The sequence below is a fragment of the Ovis canadensis genome, chromosome 20 (assembly GCF_042477335.2).
Source record: "Ovis canadensis isolate MfBH-ARS-UI-01 breed Bighorn chromosome 20, ARS-UI_OviCan_v2, whole genome shotgun sequence".
Lineage (NCBI taxonomy): Eukaryota > Metazoa > Chordata > Mammalia > Artiodactyla > Bovidae > Ovis > Ovis canadensis.
In genome coordinates this window covers 18,500,408-18,520,729 of record NC_091264.1, presented here as the reverse complement: position 1 = coordinate 18,520,729, position 20,322 = coordinate 18,500,408, and the positions used below count along the sequence as shown (strand labels likewise).

The following is a 20,322-nucleotide window of genomic DNA, read 5'->3' as shown; positions in this document are numbered from 1 at the left end:
AAATTTGGACAACTCAGCAGTGGCCACAGTACTGGGAAAGGTCAGTTTTCATTCCAATCCCAAAGAAAGGCAATGCCAAAGAATGCCCAAACTACCACACAATTGCACTCATCTCACACGCTAGTAAAGTAATGCTCAAAATTCTCTAAGCCAGGCTTCAGCAATACATGAACCGTGAACTTCCAGATGTTCAAGCTGGATTTAGAAAAGGCAGAGGAACCAGACATCCAATTGCCAACATCTGCTGGATCATAGAAAAAACAAGAGAGTTCCACAAAATCATCTATTTCTGCTTTATTGACTATGCCAAAGCCTTTGACTGTGTGGATCTCAACAAACTGTGGAAAATTCTTCAAGAGATGGGAATACCAAACCACCTGACCTTCCTCCTGAAAAATCTGTATTCAAGTCAAGAACAGTTAGAACTGGACATGGAACAACAGAGTGGTTCCAAATAGGGAAAAGAATACATCAAGGCTGTATACTGTCACCCTGCTTAATTAGCTTATTGCAGAGTACATCCTGAGAAACGCTGGGCAGGAGGAAGCATAAGCTGGAATCAAGATTGCCAGGAGAAATATGAATAACCTCAGATATGCAGATGACACCACTCTTATGGCAGAAAGTGAAGAGGAACTAAAAAGCCTCTTGATGAAAGTGAAAGAGGAGAGTGAAAAAGTTGGCTTAAAGTTCAACATTCAGAAAACGAAGATCATGGCATCCGGTCCCATCACTTCATGGCAAATAGGCGGGGAAACAACGGAAACAGTGACAGACTTTATTTTGGGGGCTCCAAAATCACTGAAGATGGTGACTGCAGCCATGAAATTAAGACACTTGCTCCTTGGAAGAAAACCTATGACAAACCTCAGTTCAGTTCAGTTCAGTTCAGTTCAGTCGCTCAGTCGTGTCCGACCCTTTGCGACCCGATGAATCGCAGCACGCCAGGCCTCCCTGTCCATCACCAACTCCCAGAGTTCACTCAGACTCACGTCCATCGAGTCAGTGATACCATCCAGCCATCTCATCCTCTGTCGTCCCCTTCTCCTCTAGATAGCATATTAAAAAGCAGAGACATGACTCTGCCAACAAAGGTCCATCTAGTCAAAGCTATGGTTTTTCCAGTAGTCATGTATGGATGTGAGAGTTGGACTATGAAGATAGCTGAGTCCCGAAGAATTGATGCTTTTGAACTGTGGTGTTGGAAAAGACTCTTGAGAGTCCGTTGGACTGCAAGGAGATCCAACCAAAAGGAAATCAGTCCTGAATATTCATTGGAAGGAGTGATGCTAAAGCTGAAACTCCAATACTTTGGCCACCTGATGCAAAAAACTGACTCACTGGAAAAGACCCTGATGCTGGGAATGATTGAAGGCGGGAGAAGAAGGGGATCACAGAGGATCAGATGGTTGGATGGCATCACAGACTCAATGGACATCAGTTTGAGTAAACTCCAGTAGTTGGTGATGGACAGGGAGGCCTGGCGTGCAGCAGTCCATGGGGTCGCAGAGTCGGACAGGACTGAGCGACTGAACTGAACTGAATTAAGATACTGGTGACCTCCTTCAAAAGGCCCCACGCACGCACTGCGGCACTCAGTGCCCTGACCCTGCAGCAGGCCACCTCCAGCCCACGCCTCTGCTGGAGACCCCTGTGCACTCACAGGCAAGTCTGGGTCAGTCTCCTGCCGGTCACTGCTCCTTTCTCTTGGGTCCTGGTGTGCACAAGGTTTTGTTTGTGCCCTCCAAGAGTCTGTGTCCCAGTCCTGAGTATGGTCGGGCATACATTTGAATCACCTTACTGTACCTATGAATCAAGTACATATGAATCACCTCACTGTAAAGCAGAAATTAACACAACACTGAATCAACATACTTCAATAAACTTTTTTAAAAAGTACCAAGCTTGATTATCCAGGTACTCAGGACAGGGGCCCCAGAGTGAAGGACCGAAGCCTTGTTTTTGCCAGCATGGGGAGTGGGTGACTGCGTGGTCGGTGCCTGGAGGTGCTGGTGGTTTTTACTTAGAGTCCTTCACCGCCACTGAAAAAGAGTCAGAGGCTCTGAGTCAAGGAAATGCCCGTGATGAGGTTGAAACGTGCACAGAACTGGGATCCCTAAAGCATAACAGGGTCAGAGTCAGGGCACCTGGTTATCTGTGGGTGCTCTCAAGTTCTGATCCCCTCTGTGTGTTCTATGTTAAGAGGCTCACGTGAGGGCAGAAACAATCCTGCTGCCTCCCCGGTCCTCTGCCCCAGGAGGCCAGGCTCACCAAGAAGCCTGGCCAGAAGGAGGTTCAGGGCTTCTCCGTGCTGCTCAACGCCATTTAAAAACGGGTATTGATGGATGCAAAAGTTAAAAACCATCTAGACATGTAGGAAAACCGAGACTTAACGTAATGAAACTATGATCCACCCATGAGGCTGAACTTCTAGCCCCAGATATGGGATCGTCTGAACCTCTGTATTCCACGTGCTCTGGTAGGAATTCCTGGGCTTACATCTTCGTTCTGTCATCCCCCAGGCGAGTGACCTTGACAAGCTTCCTCCTCTGGAAAGTGAGCGCCTGCTCCAGAGAACGACTGGGAAGGTAAAAGGCGGAAAGCAGGGATGCACAGAGCCACGTGCTCCCAGGGCGGGAGGGAGCGAGTGTGCGGTGACGCGGCACCCACCCCGGGGACGGTGGGATGGGATGTTTCAGTTCTAGGAGTCAGAGCTCAAAAGGCTCTGCAAAGTCAAAATACTAGAGAAGCAAGGGAGATCTGGATCTAGTTCAAGGTGGTAAAAATTCCTAAATGTTCCAGGAACATGTCTTCGTGTACAGGATAAGTCCAAAGACTGAAGAGAGAAAATCAGGATAGATGTTTGGCTTACTCACTCTTAGAATCATCTCATTTCCCCAAAAGAGCAGGGGAAAAAAAAATCACATTATTAACTTCATTTATATTAGTGATCTCTGTTACAAATTCTCAGAGCCACAGTGGAGTATAAAGGCTACACAACAGAACAAGTTAACAGGTTGGAGCCGCTAAGACGCTGAAATATAATGCACTGCCCGCGGCTCAGGCGCTTCCTGGCTGAAAGTGCACCGTCATGTTTTCTGAGTCACCTCCTGACAGCAACATCCGTCGTCAGTCCTGCAGACTCACGGGCCTGTTGCTCTCTCAGACTGCCGCCAGAGAGGCCTGCAGTGCTTCCCGTAAAGTCATTCACACAATCCCGAGTCAGCACAGCTGATGTACTTTATTCCAGCTCCAGGCCCTCATCAGAGCTGCCCTCAGGGCACCGCAGTAACACTGAGTCCTGAGCCACTGCCTGCGCGGCCAGCCCCGCTGTGCCAGCCGGAGAAGAGGCAGGCTTGGGGCTCCGGGAGAAGAGGCGGCGCCCAGCGGCCCATGGGCTGGACCCAACCCCACCCAGAGGGGGACCAAAGGCTGGCACTCACGTCCTGTACAGCATGCAAAGAAATGTCAGCAAGGCTGTGCTACCAGCTCCGACAAACTTCAGTCTCCAGAATGACCCTGAGGAGACGCACACGGATGGAGGAGGTGAGCTTCACCTGCGCACAGAAAGCTCCTGCAATATCCTTCTCGCTTGCTTACAACAGGACAGCCCCCACCGCCCCTTCCTGCCCTCCAACCCCACTGCCTCCCAACAAATCCTGCTGAAGAGGGCAAAGGCCACCCGCAGCGTCCCCACTGGAATTCACCACCAGATGGTGGCACAGAGCAACTGGCGAAGCCCATGTTCAGGTCCCAAACACCAGGCGCCAGACCCCTGGGACCGCTGCCCTGCCCTGTGGCCCTCGGGCCTACCCTGCTCCAGTTCGGTTCCTGATGACAGCTCACCTCCTCCAGGGCCTCCATGACGCACAGAAGATGCAGTTTAAATGCAGTGGTATCATGGCCCCCTCTCTATTTCCAGCTTTATCCTGTACATTTCTCATAAACCTCCACATCCAGCCAAATGGGTCTTAGCACCATCCCAGATCTGACCTCTGCTGCCTGTCTGATTCCTACGTGTACTTTAGCCCAACTCAGTCCTGTCTCTTGAAGTAGTTGCTCCCTGACCACCCCATTTGGGAGATAAAAGGAAAAGAAAAACCCTCTCTGTTGTCCGGATCCTATAGGGCGTATGCTGTGTCCTGTGTGTACATCACTCATCTGTTTATTCAGTACAATGCATCAGGTGCCGTTTACCAGGAGACATTCTAGATCAGACGATTCGGCCCCCAGGAAAGACAAGGCCTGGGAGGAAAGAAAATGAAGGTATCACTACGCTCTGAGTGTTGATGCCAAGCAGGCCATCACCTCCACACGTGAGTTCATCCTCACCCATCAGGGAGGCCACTGTTGCTATGACGACTCCACAATAAGAAAGCCGGGTCTCCAGGAGTTGGACAGCTGGGTAAAGATGATCACGTGTGTTCTTTGCCCTCCAGGGTCCCCGTCTGCCCCGCACACTGCTCATCCCTGCCCTGCCTTGTCCTCGGGTGCTGAGCTCTGAGATCCGCATCACTCACGCCCCCTGCCCTCTGGCATCCTGCTGGGTCGGGTCATGGAAAAGGGGCGCACCTGCCCCCCTCCCCCACCCCCGCCCTCGTCCTGACTCAGCGGGCTCTGGCAGGCTGCAGCCCTCAGCCACGGCTCCTGGAAGCCAGCCTTCCCACTGGGACCCAGCAAGACGACTGCCTGCTGCCGCCCCTGCAGGCCAGGAGTGGTGGGTAAGCAGTAGACAGGCTCCACAGGAAGCTGGCTGGACCATCGCAGCCCAACTCACATTTCTGGGCAGGCCTTACATGAACCTTAGTGTGAAAACTGCTTCCTGCCAGGCCCATGGAGTGGAAGGCAAATGTGCGTCTATCTCACTATAGAGCCTGTCTTTCTCACCTGAGTGACTGCTCTGCTCAACATCTGGGCAAAGCACCGCACTCTCATGGGAAGGATCAGAAAAGACTTTCCTGAGCCGGTCGCCTGATGACGAGTCAGTGGTCAAGGTGGACTGGAAGTCACCAGGCAAACAGAGAGCAAGGTGAGGTGATCCAGGAAGACTCACCAGGCGTTGGGACCACGTCTGACCGCCCAGGGCAGTCGGGCACAGGGCACAGGGCTCAGGGGAGAGTAAAGGCGCAGTGATGCCGACTTACTTCTCCATCCACGTGGGAAAATCGAAAGACAGAATTAGCTAGATTCAGAGCAGGAAAACCAAGCAGGAGAGCACTACCTTCAACAGGGCCACGTCGCAGAAGATAAGCCCCGCTGTTTAGCAAAAGATACCCCCTAACGCCCAGCCAGACCCTGGTCTCATCTCCCAGCATCACTGAGCTGCCCCGAGCCTGCCACACCATCGGGCGTCCTGGCTTCTGTGTTTGCCCTCCTCATCAGAGACGCTGCGCTCCTCATCAAAGACGCTGCCCTCCTCATCAGGGATGCTGCCCTCCTCATCAGGGACGCAGCCCACCTGCTCGACTCCCCTCTCAGGACATCGCAGGCATCTGCTTCCCTGCACACACGCCTGGTTCTGCACAACGTTCCCTCGTGCTGGTGCACGGTCCAAGGCAGCACTTCGCAAACGCGGACCCGCCCTGCTTATTTGTGAGCGTCTGTCCATCGACGGGGCCAGGAGGCCCAGGAAGCAGGAGGGCAGCAGCTTGCAGAGAGGTGCTGGGGCTCCAAAGCCCACAGCCCAGACCCAAACCCTGGCACTGCCCCAGCCCCTGGGTGAACTCAGGCAAACTATGATCCTCGCTGGGGCTCTATTTCACCATCGAGAAAACAGGGATAACACCAGCCTCCACCTCAGAGGCTTGTTAAGTGAGTCACATAGAACAATGCCTGGGCCACAAATAAGCCGTCAGTAATGTTTGTTGTTAATATATGTCTGTGTATCCCTTATCTCCTGTGTAGAAAAGCTTTTGTTGAATGGATGAGTTTTCCTATTTCATTTTGATCCATGTAGACACCGAATTCTGCTTAGCCTTTGCTTAATTTAAGCATAAAAGGAAGACTCTCTAAATATGTGTTTATCTTACAGGTGTTTAAACACGACCTTTTCTATAAAGGAATTCAGCTTCTTGCCACTGTCTGTTGCTGGCCTGGGAGCAAACTCCATATACATTTGCTACACAGTCACCCCACTGAATGAACAGCAGGGCTGTTTTCACAACTCACAGGGACATACCATCACATCAGATCTTGCCGGCTCCCCTCGGGTGACCAGAGTCACGACACAGAAGTGACCCACAGGAAAACTTCTCTCAACGCTGAAGCAATGCAAGGTTACTGAAGTCATGAAATACTCTCTACAAGTTTTTTAAAATGTCAGCTTCTAAGCCCCAAATTCTTTACTGTTACAAGCCTGGCAACACGTCCCTGGGTGAGAGCCCCAACCGAGAGAGAAAATCAGAACACATGGAACAGCAAGCTCAGGAGGTGAGGAGGGGAGACCAGCTTCCAGGTGCGCCCCATGCTTCCCAGGTAACTGTCCACGTGACTTCCCAGCTAACTGTCCAGTCTGGCTGACAGAGACCCAGGGTACTCCCTAGAAAAGGAGAGCATGGCCCCGTGGGAGCAACAGAAAGGCCACCCCAGAGGACGCAGCACCCCAGCATCGCCCCAACAGGAGCTGCAGAGGAGGGGTCAGCCCTCCGCCCTGGCCTCCCAACTCCGAGGCCACTTTGCGGAGGCCCCCGGTCCCCGGCCCAGCCCTCACCACGGCCAGGCCTTGGCGGGGGGACCCTGCGGCCCCATCCAGGCTGTGGTCCCCGCGCTCAGGGTCGGGATTCTCGTTTTCAGTCTCCCCTCCCGCCAGCGACCAGCACTTCCCGGGAAACCGCACTCCACACTGAGCTCAGCGCCGCTGGCCGGACGAGCAGAGACTCGCTGAACACTTCAGGTCCACCGGACCATGTCTGAGGACTAAGGACCGCTCCGGGCGACACCGCCCCTGACACTCCCGGCACGCCCGGCCCCACTCACCGGTCTGCGGGCCGCGGCGCCCTGCACGCTCTGGTAGAACTCGGGCGGGACGCGCGCGCCCCTGCGGAGCCGCCGCCGCCGCGCCGCGCCGTCCTGCTCGCTCTGCGCCGGGGCCTCCGCGGCGGGCTTCACGTCCTCCAGCCGGGCGGCCGCGGCGGCGCGTCTGCGGAGGTGCCGGGGGCTGGACCGGAATCCCTGCGCAGGAGACACAAGCGGACACACGCAGGTTGGTGCCGGTCGGCTGTGCTGTGCCCTGGGGCTCGCGGTGCAGGCGGCGCCAAAGCCACCAGCCACGCAGGGGCCCTCTGCCCACCCACAGGGAGCCCGACGCCGGGCAAGACCCGGTTCCGGGTCCAGAGATATTCTACACTGAGAGACGCTTGTAATAAACAACAGAGTCCTACCGAATAAAGCGCAGGGAACTATGCTCAATATCCTGTGATAGACAATCGTGGAAAAGAGTAGATGTATGTACAACTGAGCCACGTGGCTGTACAGCAGAAATGGACACATTATAAATCGACTACACTTCAATACATTAAAAAAAAAGAACTGTTTTTGACCCAGAAACTCCAGTTTTTATAAAAAGAGTAGGCAGACACACTGCTCTACTTCTGTGTACACAGTCAGACTAAGTGTGAAGAAGGGGCCTCCGTGATGATGGGAGGGTCAGGACCCAGCAGCACCCCAGAGAAAGGGCCCTCTGCCTCCCTTCAGGAAGGAAGGCCAGGATTCCAAGGCATCACCAAGCAACACCTTAAAGTGAAGACCTAAACCTAACTGGACGAAGGACGGTGTAGTGTGGGTTTGGAGGTCAGATGGGCGGGGGTGCAAATGCTGCTCGTTATAGCTACACATTTATTAAATATTAATGACCTAACTTTTCTAGTCTAACAAATGGGTAACGTTCTCTTCAAAGGTTTTTGGTTTGTTTTTTTTTTTACCCTTTATTTTACAATATGCATAAAATTTTATTATTTTTTTCTAATTAATCTTTATTGAAGTATATAGTTGCTTTATGTTATTTTCTGCTGTACAGCAAATGACTCAGCCCTATGTATACATATATCCCCTTTTTAAATTTCCTTCCCATTTAGGTCACCACGGAACACTTGAGTATAGTTCCCTGTGCTATATACTGTTCCCATTACTTATCTATTTTACACACGTATCAATAGCCTGTATGTATCCACCTCAATCTCCCAATTACCCCCACCCTCCTTTCCCCCCTCGTATCGATTTGTCCTCTAGTCTGTGTCTGTCTCTGCTTTCTTTCACAGGGTTTTTAGAAGGTAACAGATGCTAAAAGGGCTTCCCTGGTGGCTCAGCTGGTAAAGAGTCCGCCTGCAATGCGGGAGACCTGGGTTCGATCCCTGGGTCGGGAAGGTCCCCTGGAGAAGGGAAAGGCTCCCCACTCCAGTATTCTGGCCTGGAGAATTCCATGGACTGTATAGTCAATGGGGTTGCAAAGAGTTGGACACGGCTGTGCGACTTTCACTTCAATTTCAACGGATGTTAAAATTCTAAGCACAGCATCTGGCAAACAGCAGGCGCTGAACAAAAGGTTAATTTCCCTTCTCTTTTAAGTAAGGTAAGTATAAGGACAACTCGCTGGACAAGGAAACAAGCTCCGTTGTGCATCTGGGAATGTGCATCTGTTTTGGAAAACACCACAGAATTCCATAAAATGATGCCTGTCCTGGCACAGCCAGTGTTTTGCCGCAGAGCAGAAGCCAGCCGCAGAGTTCACGAGCAGACTGGGACGGGTGACAGGGGGCAGCAGAGGGCACGTGGGGCCAGCAGATCCCACACGAGGATAAATGGATGAAGCTGAGCTCAGTGGGGCCAGCGGCACGTGCAGAGCATATAGGGTCTATGCTCCAGGCACGGGAGCAAGAGGGAAGAACAGAGGGGTAAGGGATGACTGGATGGATGGTGTGTTTATGCAGCAAAAGGATGGCCTGCCAGAGCACAGCCACACTCAGAAGTCTAGTGGGAAGTGAGAGCGGACGAGGCGTCCAGGGCTCCACAGAGGGCTCGTTGGAGACTGTGGGTCTTCTAAATTTTAGAAGACATACAGACACTTAGACTTCAGTGAAGGCATGGAAAAGAGAGAGCATGGATTTCAGGGGAGCAGGGGTGAGAGGCCCCATGGACACTGCAGAGCCACGTGCAGGGAGCCGCGGAGGCACTGACAGGGGGGCCCTGCACACCAGGCCAGGGTGACGGGAAAGGACAGAAGTCCAGGTGACATGCACAGGCACTCGGAGGTCAACGGAAAAACAAGCAGGAGGAAACGCAGTTTGGGCACGCACGTCTCACAGCAAACACAGGGGCCTGATGCCCCCCTCCTCTGTGTGCGGGCTGAGGGGTGCTTCCACAGTCCCCACCGGGCCCAGGAGGTGCCTAGGGTCCCACGCACCACCAGGCTGCACAGCAGGTGCCGCGAAAAGAATGGAGAGGAGGGAGACCGGACGCTGGCCGAGCCAGGCTGCTGTCTAAATGCTCAGGTTCCTGGACGGTCCCCTCCATGCGCGCACTCTGAGGACGGCTGAGGGGTGCAGTCACCACTAGGGGGCACTGATTTCCAGAAATGGGTGCACTGATGGCATGAACAGTGACAACTCCCTAGCTCTGTCCTAGTGGGCTGACCCAAGCCTGCTTCTTGGGTAAGAACGCAGAGTCTCTTCCTCTCGTGCTCTTAGGAGTATCAGTAACCAAATTTTACTTAAACGTCTACTATTACCAATAGACTTCCTTGGTGGCTCAGATGGTAAAGCGTCTGCCTACAATGTGGGAAACCCGAGTTCAATCCCTGGGTCGGGAAGATGCCCTGGAGAAGTGAATGGCAACCAACTCCAGTATTCTTGCCTGGAAAATCCCATGGACGGAGGAGCCTCATAGGCTACAGTCCATGGGGTCGCAAAGAGTCGGACACGACTAAGCGACTTCACTTTCTTTTCTATTATTACCAATAGAAGGCCTCAAAGGCCTTACAAATTCTAGAAATAAAACCACATAAAACTTGCTTAAAGTGATCAAAAAAAAATTAGTAGTCATTCTGGAGAATAGTAACCCAGTAAATCCACACCCCTCTATCTACTCTAGAGGAACTTTGCCAAGTATGCCCAAGAAGATGGTCAAGCATTGCTTACATAAAAATTAGAAACTGTTTAAATCAGTCTTTTCTTAACTCCTTCAATTTTCATTCCACCTTCACATCTGTGAAGCTCTGAGCACCATCACATAAGCCTCTGTGATTTCTCTCACATCCAAATACACGTGCACTATTTTAAAATAACTCTTTACAAGCACTACAGGGCAGGACACAGACAGCTGCCAGGCTATCTGGGCTCATGACGGCCTCTGTCACTTCCTACCTGTGTGATCCTGAAGAGCTGCTTAGCCACATCCTCATCTGTAAAATGGAGCTTAAAAGCACTACTTAATTCACAGATTTGTTAAGAATAAACAAATGTAAAGTACTCAGTGCCTGGTATACAGCAAAACATACGGGTCACCTGTGATCATTAGGCATATTGCTTGTGTAAATAAAAGGTATTCTTAAAGACTAAGGCGTTATTAATCCAATACGAAAAGGAAAAGGAGTCACGCTGCAGGTGTGCCTCGCTGACAGACACATGGAGGCACCTCCCTGCCTGCTCATCAGGAGAGCTCTTCGCTCCAGAGCATCCCAGGCGCTCACTCTCCTGAGAGTCAGAACTATCTGGGCTGGAACCCCAGCTCTCCCACTTCTAGGCGTACAATCTCGGAGCTCAGAGATCGCTACTTCTCAAAGCCTCAGATTCTTCTTCTGCCGAATGCATACAATACTCGCCTCTCACGGGGGTCAGACAGTGTTTAAAGGAGGTGGTCCACATGAGCCTCATGGAACAGTACACATATCAGCCTACGCAGTCAATGCATTACCCCCTTCATTACTATAGTCCCACTTCCTGGATACCGAGGTGCCAACTCACCTGCCGCTCAGAACTACGACCACAAACACTGCAAACGGCACAGAGTCATCACTGAGCAGGCAGCTTCTTCATTTCCCTAAAGCAATGCAGAGCACTGGGGCTTACTGCATGTGCTCATTCTAAACACTATCAAAAAATACACCATGACTTTTGAAAACAATTTTATTTATTTTGGGCAGAGCTGGGTCTTGCGTGCTTTGCGGTCTTTCTCTAGTTGCGGGGAGTAGGGGCTTCTCACTGCTGGCTTCTCCTGCTATGAGCACAGACTCCAGGAGCCCGCCCGTCAGCAGCTGCAGCGCACAAGTTCAGTAGTTTCGGGGCACGGACGAAGCTGCTCCACAGCACGTGGAATCTTCCAGGGCCAGGGATCGAACCCGTGTCCCCTGTGTTGGCAGGCAGACTCTTATCCACTGTGCCAACAGGAAGTCCCTGCTGCTGCTGCTGCTAAGTCACTTCAGTTGTGTCTGACTCTGTGCGACCCCATAGACGGCAGCCCACCAGGCTCCCCCGTCCGTGGGATTCTCCAGGCAAGAACACTGGAGTGGGTTGCCATTTCCTTCTCCAATGAATGAAAGTGAAAAGTGAAAGTGAAGTCACTCAGCCGTGCCCCACTCTTAGCGACCCCATGGACTGCAGCCCACCAGGCTCCTCTGTCCATGGGATTTTCCAGGCAAGAGTACTGGAGTGGGGTGCCATTGCCTTCTCCAGGAAATCCCTAAGTCATGACTTTTAACAAAAGGAAATTTCCTTTTGAAACAGCAGGTGGTGCTATAAGCTCTCGCAGGTGTTAACAGGCTTTGATGGCATCAGTGTGAAGTCTATTTCTCCTTCCAGACATTCCATCTTGCCCACATGCCCTTCAAGGACTGATGGTGAAGCTGAAGCTCCAATACTTTGGCCACATGATGCGAAGGGCTGATTCATTTGAAAAGACCCTGCTGCTGGGAAAGATTGAAGGCGGGAGGATAAGAGGACAACAGAAGATGACATGATTGGATGGCATCACCGACTCAATAGACATGGGTTTGAGTAAACTCCGGGAGTTGGTGATGGACAGGGAGTCCTGGCATGCTGCAGGCCATGGGATGGCAAAGAGTCAGACATGACTGAGCAACTGAACTGAACTGAACTGAACATGCCCTTCAACCAGGAGGTGGCAGGCACTTGGCAGTCTCTCGGTAATGGACTTCTGTCATTTTTAGGGCACCCTATTTTTAAATTTTTTTAATTATTTTCTTTATTGAAGCATAGTTGATTTAAAATGTGTCTGTTTCCGGTGCACAGCACAGTGATTCCATAATTTTATTAAATATGGTGGTTTAGCTGCTAAGTCCAGAAAAGGCAATGGCAACCCACTCCAGTACTCTTGCCTAGAAAATCCCAAGCACAGAGGAGCCTGGTGGGCTGCAGTCCATGAGGTCGAGAAGAGTCAGACATGACTGAGCAACTTCACTTTCACTTTTCACTTTCATGCATTGGAGAAGGAAATGGCAACCCACTCCAGTGTTCTTGCCTGGAGAATTCCAGGGACAGGGGAGGCTGGCGGGCTACAGCCCATGCGATCACAAAGAGTCAGACACAACTGAAGCGACTTAGCATGCATATGCCCACATATATTCTTTTTCAGATTCCTTTCCCATATAGGTTATCACAAAGTGTTTTGAGTATAGTTCCTGCACTATACAATAGGTCCTTGTAGATTACCCATTTTATTTATAGTAGTGTGTATGTGTTAATCCCAAACTACTAATTTATCCCTCCCCTCCTTTTCCCTTTGGTAAGAATAAGTTTATTTTCTACATCTATGAGTCTAGTTCTGTTTCATAAATAAATTCATTTGTACCATTTTTTCAGATTCCACAAATAAGTCATATCATATGATATTTGTCTTTCTGACTTACTTAGTATGATAATCTCTAGGTCCACCCATGTGGCTGCAAATGGCATTATTTCATTCTTTCTTACGGCTGAGTAATATTCCATTGTGTGTATGTACACACCTTTTTTATCCATTCCTCTGTCAACAGACATTTAGGCTGCCTCCATGTCTACAGGCCACCCCATGTTATCAGCACCCTCTCAGACTTGCAGTCCTGATACGCAGCTAAGCCCAGGAGCTCCACAGACAACCCAGCATCTCCTCTCTCAATAACCCGGCACAGTTCCTGGGGGAGCCCGAGGCTGAGAGTCAGTCCACCGGAGTCCCACTGTTTGGACACTGAGTACTGAATGGAGGGAGGGAGAGACTGAACGTAGCAGAAGGAATCCATTCATCCAGTGGCCACACCAGCGACCTTCTGAAGCTCCTAATGCTGTCTGTTCTAATCTTTCTTTCTACCATATATTTGTGTTAAATTCTCTTTCAGTAGGAGATGACACTGCACTCCCTTATTCCTGCCTGGAAAATTCCAAGGACAGAGCAGCCTGACGGGCTGCAGTCCACAGGGTCACAGAGAGTCAGACACAAATGAGCACAGCACATACACATACACTCTTTCAGTTTAAGTCAGACTCGGATCCCACTGCCTGCAAACGAAACCCCTGACGCACGCACATGGCTAGCTATTTTCCTCTTATGCTAAACACTCAGACTTGACCAGGCTGTTTGTGTAGACTGATAAAAAAAGGAGAAAGCAATAATTTACTAGGCACCATTTAGATGCTAAGCCTAGTATACCCACTGAGACAAGCAAACTGAGGCTTACCAGGATTAAGAAATCTCCCTATGGCCAAAATCTCTGCCACCAAAAGAAACCACAGATATTTGAATACGGAATTATAGGGGCTGCAGATATCTAGAAGTACCATTTATATTCATTCATTGCTACTTCAAAATCATAGTAGTTGGTGAACAAGCCACTAGATCTTGTCATTTAATGCACTAATCAGTTCAGTTCAGTTCAATTTGGTCACTAGTCGTGTCCAACGCTTTGCGACCCCATGGACTGCATTAATAAAGAAGTACACTTACTGTTCTGTCAAAAATGTTTTTTATTAAGCATAATTGATTTACACTATCTGCATTGGTTTCAAGTGTACAGCAAAGCAATTCAGTTATACAGATATATGTATATATCTATATTATTTTCCAATTATTTTCCATTATAATTTACTACAAGGTATTGAAGTATATATAATTTACTACAAGGTACTGAATATAGTTTCCTGTGCTATACAGTAAAACTTTATTGTGTATCTGTTTTATATATGGTAATGTGAATCTGTCAATCCCATACCCTAGTTTATCCCTCTCTCACCCCTTCCCCTTTGGTAACTGTACATTTGTTTCCTGCGTCTGTGAATCTCTTTCTGTTCTGTAAATAAGTTCATTTGTACTATTTTTTAGATTTCACATATAAGTGATATCATATAATATTTGTCTTTCTCTGACTTACTTCACTTAGTATGGTCATCTCTAGATCCATCCATGTTGCTTCAAATGGCAATATTTCATTCATTACGGCTGAGTAATATTCCATTGTATATATGTACCACAACTTCTTTATCCACTCATCTGTCAATGAACCTCTAGGTTGCTTCCATGTGTTGGCTATTATAATCAGTGCTGCTGTGAACGCTGGAGTTCGTGCATCTTTTCAAAGTAGAGCTTTCGTCTTTTCTGGATATATGCCCAGGAATGGGAATGCTGGATCCCATGGCAACTCTGCTTTCAGTTTTTAACATGCCTCTGTACTGTTCTCCTTGGCGGCCACACCAGTTCACATTCCTATCAAGAGTGTAGGGTTCCCTTTTTCCACACCCTTTCCAGCATTTGTTATTTGCACACTTTTTGATGATGGCCATTCTGACCAGTGTGAGGTGATACCACACTGCAATTCTGATTTACATTTCCATAATAATTAGTGCTGTTGAGCATCTTTTCATGTGCCCGTTGGCCATTTGTATGTCTTCTTTGGAGCCTTTAGTCACATCGTTTGCAAATATTTTGTCCCAGGCCGTAGGCTGTCCTTTCATTTTGTTTATGGTTTCCCTATCGCTGTTTAACTTTGCTTTTATTTCTATCGCCTTGGGACACTGACCTACGCAAACACTGGTACGATTTATGCCCAAGAGTGTTTTGCCTCTAACCTCTTCTAGGAGTTTAATGGTTTCATATCTTATGTTTGGGTTTCCCAGGTAGATCAGTGAAGAATCCACCTGACAAGCAGGAGACCCAGGTTTGATCCCTGGGCTGGAAAGATCCCCTGGAGAAGGAAATGGCAACCCACTCCAGTATGCTTGCCTGGAGAATCCCACAGACAGAGGAGCCTGGCAGTTCATGGGGTTTCAAAAGCGCTGGACACGACTGAGTGGCTGAACAACAGCAGCAACACCTTGTGTTTGAGTCTTAAGCCATTTTGAGTTTATTTTTGTGTGTGGTATGAGGGAGTGCTCTAACTTCATTGATTTACTTGCAGCTGTCCAATTTTCCCAGCATAACTTGCTGAAGAGATTGTCTTTGCTCAGTTGTATATTCTTGCCTCCTTTGTCAAAGATTAATTGACAGAGGTATGTAGGTTTATTCTGGGACTCTCTATTCTGTTCTATCAATTCACGTGTCTGTTTTTGTACCAACAGCATGCTGTTTTCGGTTACTGCGGCTTTGTACTACTGTCTAAAGTCTAGAAGGTTATGCTTCCAGCTTTGTTCTTTTTCCTCTTTGGCAATTCTAGGTGAACATTTTTTAACAATTTATAATTATATTTCAATATAATTTATTTCCTTTGTATTCTACTTAGTATTTTATGCATTTAAAAACATTCTGAGAATCAGTCCATGAGCTCTGATGAGAATGTCAAAGAAGTTTCTGGCATAAAATAAGTCCAGAATGATACAGAGAAAGAACCTCAGAAACGTTCATAAAGATACAGCGAGCTGCTCACCAAAATCCACGTTTGCCTCTTTCCCCTCAGCACAAGCTAGACGAGATTTCACAGCCTCCCCTGCAGGCCAGCAGGGCCACGTGACTGAGCTCTAGCCAACAGACTACGGACACAAGTAACGTGTCCCACTTCTGGACCCAGCCCAGGGACCCATCCCTCTGCCCTTTCTCCATGCTCTTCTCTTTCGGCTGGGATGACCTCCAGACAGCCTTGAAAGTCACATAATAAAGACGGCAGCACCTTCATCACCCTGAGTCCCTGAATAACTGCACAGAGGCTGCCCACTCTGGCAGCCTGTTCACCCACCTGCACCTTTAAATGAGCAACAGATATACGTCTATTTGTTTGAGTCTTTGAACCATTATACACTGAAGTGAGCGCCTGGTACAGAAGTTTGCATGACCCAGTCAGTGGTTCTCAAACTTTATCAAGCACCAGAAACCTCCAGGAAAGAGGACTAAAACACTGATTGCTGGGCCCAGTCCGGAGCTTCCGGTTCAGCAGCTCTGGGATGCAGCCTGAGAATTTTCTCATGTGTCCTCAGGTGACGCTGCCGCTGCCCGCCTGTGACTGCAGTCTGACAATCCCTGCATTAACCCACACCAGCTCCTGCCCCTTGCTGTGTGGCTGGTGAGTACTTGGGTCAGAATAACACTGTTCCCCCCGTGCCGTGTGCAGCAGGGCCCTCCAGATCAAAGCGATTCCTCCCTTTGTGGATCTTAATAACCCCACATGAAAAGAATGCCCATGAAAGCCACTCTGTCAGCTGAACGGGAAAACAGTGTACCTTTCTGGCTTCAGAGAGAACTTATTCCCCGACAAGGAGTAAGCAGGTCAGCGTATTACTTTTTAAAAACCTTATTTCCTATTAATTAATCACTAGTTGGTATAGATCACTGGTCCTAGAGGTATGATGACAGCAGAAAGTCTTTTTTTAATCTTTGCAAAATCTAAGGAATTATACATTTATGTTAGACAAAGGCTCACTTACTAATATAACTGTGTTTCTTTAATATTTACTAATAGTATATCAACTGGTAATTTATTCCTGCCGATCAGAATCTCTAATGAGCAGACAGCCTTGATGTTTTTTTCAAATTGTGAATGAATTCCAACTGAAATGCAGTTTTGTACTGATGCCAATCATTCCCTTTTGGACCTATGCCCCACCCACAGCTCCTGCTGCCTGGGGGTGTGTGCTCTGTACCCTGGGTCACGATGCCGGGGCAGTCTCAAGTATGATAGAGAGACATTAAGAGCTTGGACCACTTAGAACAGAACTTGAAACTGAAAAAAAAAAATCATTCTGTGGCCAGTCCTTCTCAAACCGTACTCAAAATGCACAGCCTAGGATTCTTAATAAAATGCAGATGGTAGGACCTGAGATTCTGAATTTCTAACAAGCTCCCAGGGAATCCCAGGGTTGCGGGTCTGCAGACTCAGTTTCCGAAGGCCTGATGGAAGCTATCTGGCCCTCTTACAGGCTGAGGGTGAAAGTACAGAAACCGCAGTGAGGAATGAAAACCAGCCGGCAGCAAAGGAGAGGCAGCAGCCGCTGGAGTGGGTCTGAGTCACACCTTCGCCATTTCCGTACAGCAACCCCCACAACCACAGCTCTCATCTCTGTGAAGCCAAACTCCCTCATAGGCCTGCTTCTTAAATTCCACGAAATTACACATATATCCTTACAACACGCCCTCAAATACAGCAGGTCTCTGGCTCTGCGTCCAAGTGAGCCTAAGACAGAAAACACGTCCACCACGGTGGGGCTAGGGGAGGGGAAAAAGAATAAAAGGAGATTTGAAGGTTGAAGCTACTTGAGATGGAGCATCATCTCCTGTAAGGAGCTTAAAGTGCTTTTTAATTATAACTGTTAGATTAACCTAAGCCAGGACCACAGGATCCATGCAGAAAGCCAAGTAGACTGGCCCTCCCGCTGTCCTTCAACTCCACCATCCGGAGTCAGTTTTTCTCAACCTACGTCCAGTGTAGGGTAGAGCCTATAATTGCTCTGGTTGTTCTCAGATGATTTAAAAGTGCTCTAGCCACTGACAGTGAAAAACAGTACTATTCCAGTAAGGTCATTCCACTCCTCTCGGCTTCCTCTCGGATGAGTTTAAACTGACTACAGGCTCCTCCCCAAGAAATCCACAGGAAATACACATGCTTCGGCCCAACTCACTCTGCTTCCCTCCTCTACCCGCTCCCCTGCCGGGGCACTCAGCCAGCCACAGTCCCTGGCTCTTTGCAGTCGTCACCCACGGTCTGGCACCAGCCTTGGCACACCGGCCCTGAGGACTCACGTCAGCTCCCCAGTGGTCTCCTTCAGTTGCTCACTAAGCTTCAGACAGCCTGGCGCGGACCCAGAGCCCTGCTCAGAACTCCCCAGCCTCTAACCCTGAGCTCACTGCAGGGGAGCCACTGGCCACAGGAGATGATGCACATTCAGCTTCTAGGCTCTAGGGACCTCCCTGGTGGTCCAGTAAAGACTCCAGGCTTCTGACATAGCGGGCACAGGTTCTATCCCTGGCCAGGGAACTAAGATTCCCACAGGCTGCGTGGTGCAGCCAAAAAAAGAAGCGTACTAAAAATAATAAAGGAAATAGTAGTCAATCTATTTTAAATAAATGTTAGGCTTTAGATATATACACATTTTTTAACTGAAGTATAGTTGGGAAAATCCCCTGGAGGAGGGCATGGTAACCCACTCTAGATTTTTTCCCTGGAAAATTCCGTGGAGAGAGGAGCCTGGTGGGCTACAGTCCATGGGGTCACAAAGAGCTGGACGCAACTGAGGGAAGGAGCATACATACACACAGTTGATTTACAATGCTGGTCAGTTTCAGGTGTAAAGCAGTGATTCAGTCATACATACATATGCATAATCTTTTCTGAATACGTGTATATATATATACACACACACATGTATGCTCAGTTGCTTCAGTCCTGTCTGACTCTGTGATCCTATGGACTGCAGCCCGCCAGGCTCCTCTGTCTATGGAATTCTCCAGGCAAGAATACTGGAGTATCGGCTTGCCATGCTCTCCTTCAGGGGATCTTCCAGACCCAGAAGTTGAACCCACATCTCCTGTGTCTCCTGCGTTGCTGGTGGATTCTTTACCCACTGAGCAACCTGGGAAGCCCATATATATATATATTCTTTTTCTGGGGGAAAAAAAGCTACAAATGAACTTATTTACAAAACAGAAAAAGGCTCACAGACACAGAAAACAAACTTACAGTTATCAAAGGGGAAAGAAGGGGGACAAATATATTAGGAATTTGGGTTTAACATACATGCACTATTATCAACCCTGAATACGCACTGGAAGGACCGTTGCTAAAGCTGAAGCTCCAATACTTTGGCCACCTGATATGAAGAGCCAACTCATTAGAAAAGATTCTGATGCTGGGAAATACTGAAGGCAAATGAAGGGAGCAGCAGAGGATGAGATGGTTAGGTAGCATCACCAACACGAATTTGAGTAAACACTGGGAGATAGTGGCGAACGGAAGAGCCTGGTGTACTGCAGTCCATGGGATCTCAAGGAGTCAGACACGCAACGGAACAACAAGAACAACTTATTATATATAAAACAGAGAACCAACAAGGCCCTACAGTACAGCACAGGAAACCTTACTCAGCATTTTGTAATAACCTATAAAGGAAGGGAAAGAACCTGAAAAAGAATATATACACATATATTGGACATGAATCTGAGCAAACTCTAGGAGATAGTGAAGGAAAGTGAAGCCTGGCATGCTGCAGTCCACGGGGTCACAGAGTTGGACAGAACTGAGTGGCTCAGCAACAACAAGCAGACGTATGGGCATCCCAGGTGGCGCCAGTAGTAAAGAACCTGCCTGCCAGTGCAGGAAACCAAAGAAATGCGGGTTCAACCCCTGGGTCAGAAAGACCCCCTGGAGGTGGGCATAGCAACCCACTCCAGCATTCTCGCCTGGAGAACCCACGGACAGAGGAGCCTGGCAGGCTACAGTCCATAGGGTCACGAAGAGTCGGACACGACTGAAGCGACTCAGCACACTATATATATATATGCATTCAGATGACAATTAATTAAAATCAAACTGAAAATTCAGTTCCTCAGACACGCTAGCCACACTCCCAGAGCTCAAGGGCACACGCAGATGCTGTACTGGGTGATGCAGGCAAAACATTTCCGTTATCACAGAAAGTTCTTAACAGCACTTCCCCAACCTCTCAACCCTGGATACCCAGCCTTTATCCACACAGCCTAGGCCTGAGGACGGGAGACTCTGAATGTCAGCACAGGCTCACCACTGCAGCAGGCAACACCACAATCTCAGACTGAAAACCAGTGATCTATTCCACACAGGCTCACCACTGCAGCAGGCAACACCACAATCTCAAACTGAAAACCAGTGACTTCTGCCCCGCTCGGGGCCCAGTCACACACAGCCAGCAGGGGGGAGAGCAGCTCTGCTCCAGACATTCACGTGGG

General features: G+C 49.1%; 1 protein-coding gene across 2 annotated transcripts in view; it reads right to left on the bottom strand.

Moving 5' to 3' along the window:
• The window catches only part of DST (dystonin), a 525,807-nt gene that overhangs the window by 464,500 nt on the left and 40,985 nt on the right, over nucleotides 1-20,322 (bottom strand). For both annotated transcript variants that reach the window (XM_069564068.1, XM_069564074.1), the window contains exon 3: nucleotides 6,976-7,170. In XM_069564068.1, the coding sequence (XP_069420169.1) occupies nucleotides 6,976-7,170 (195 nt within the window). The remainder of the gene's footprint in view (nucleotides 1-6,975; nucleotides 7,171-20,322) is intronic.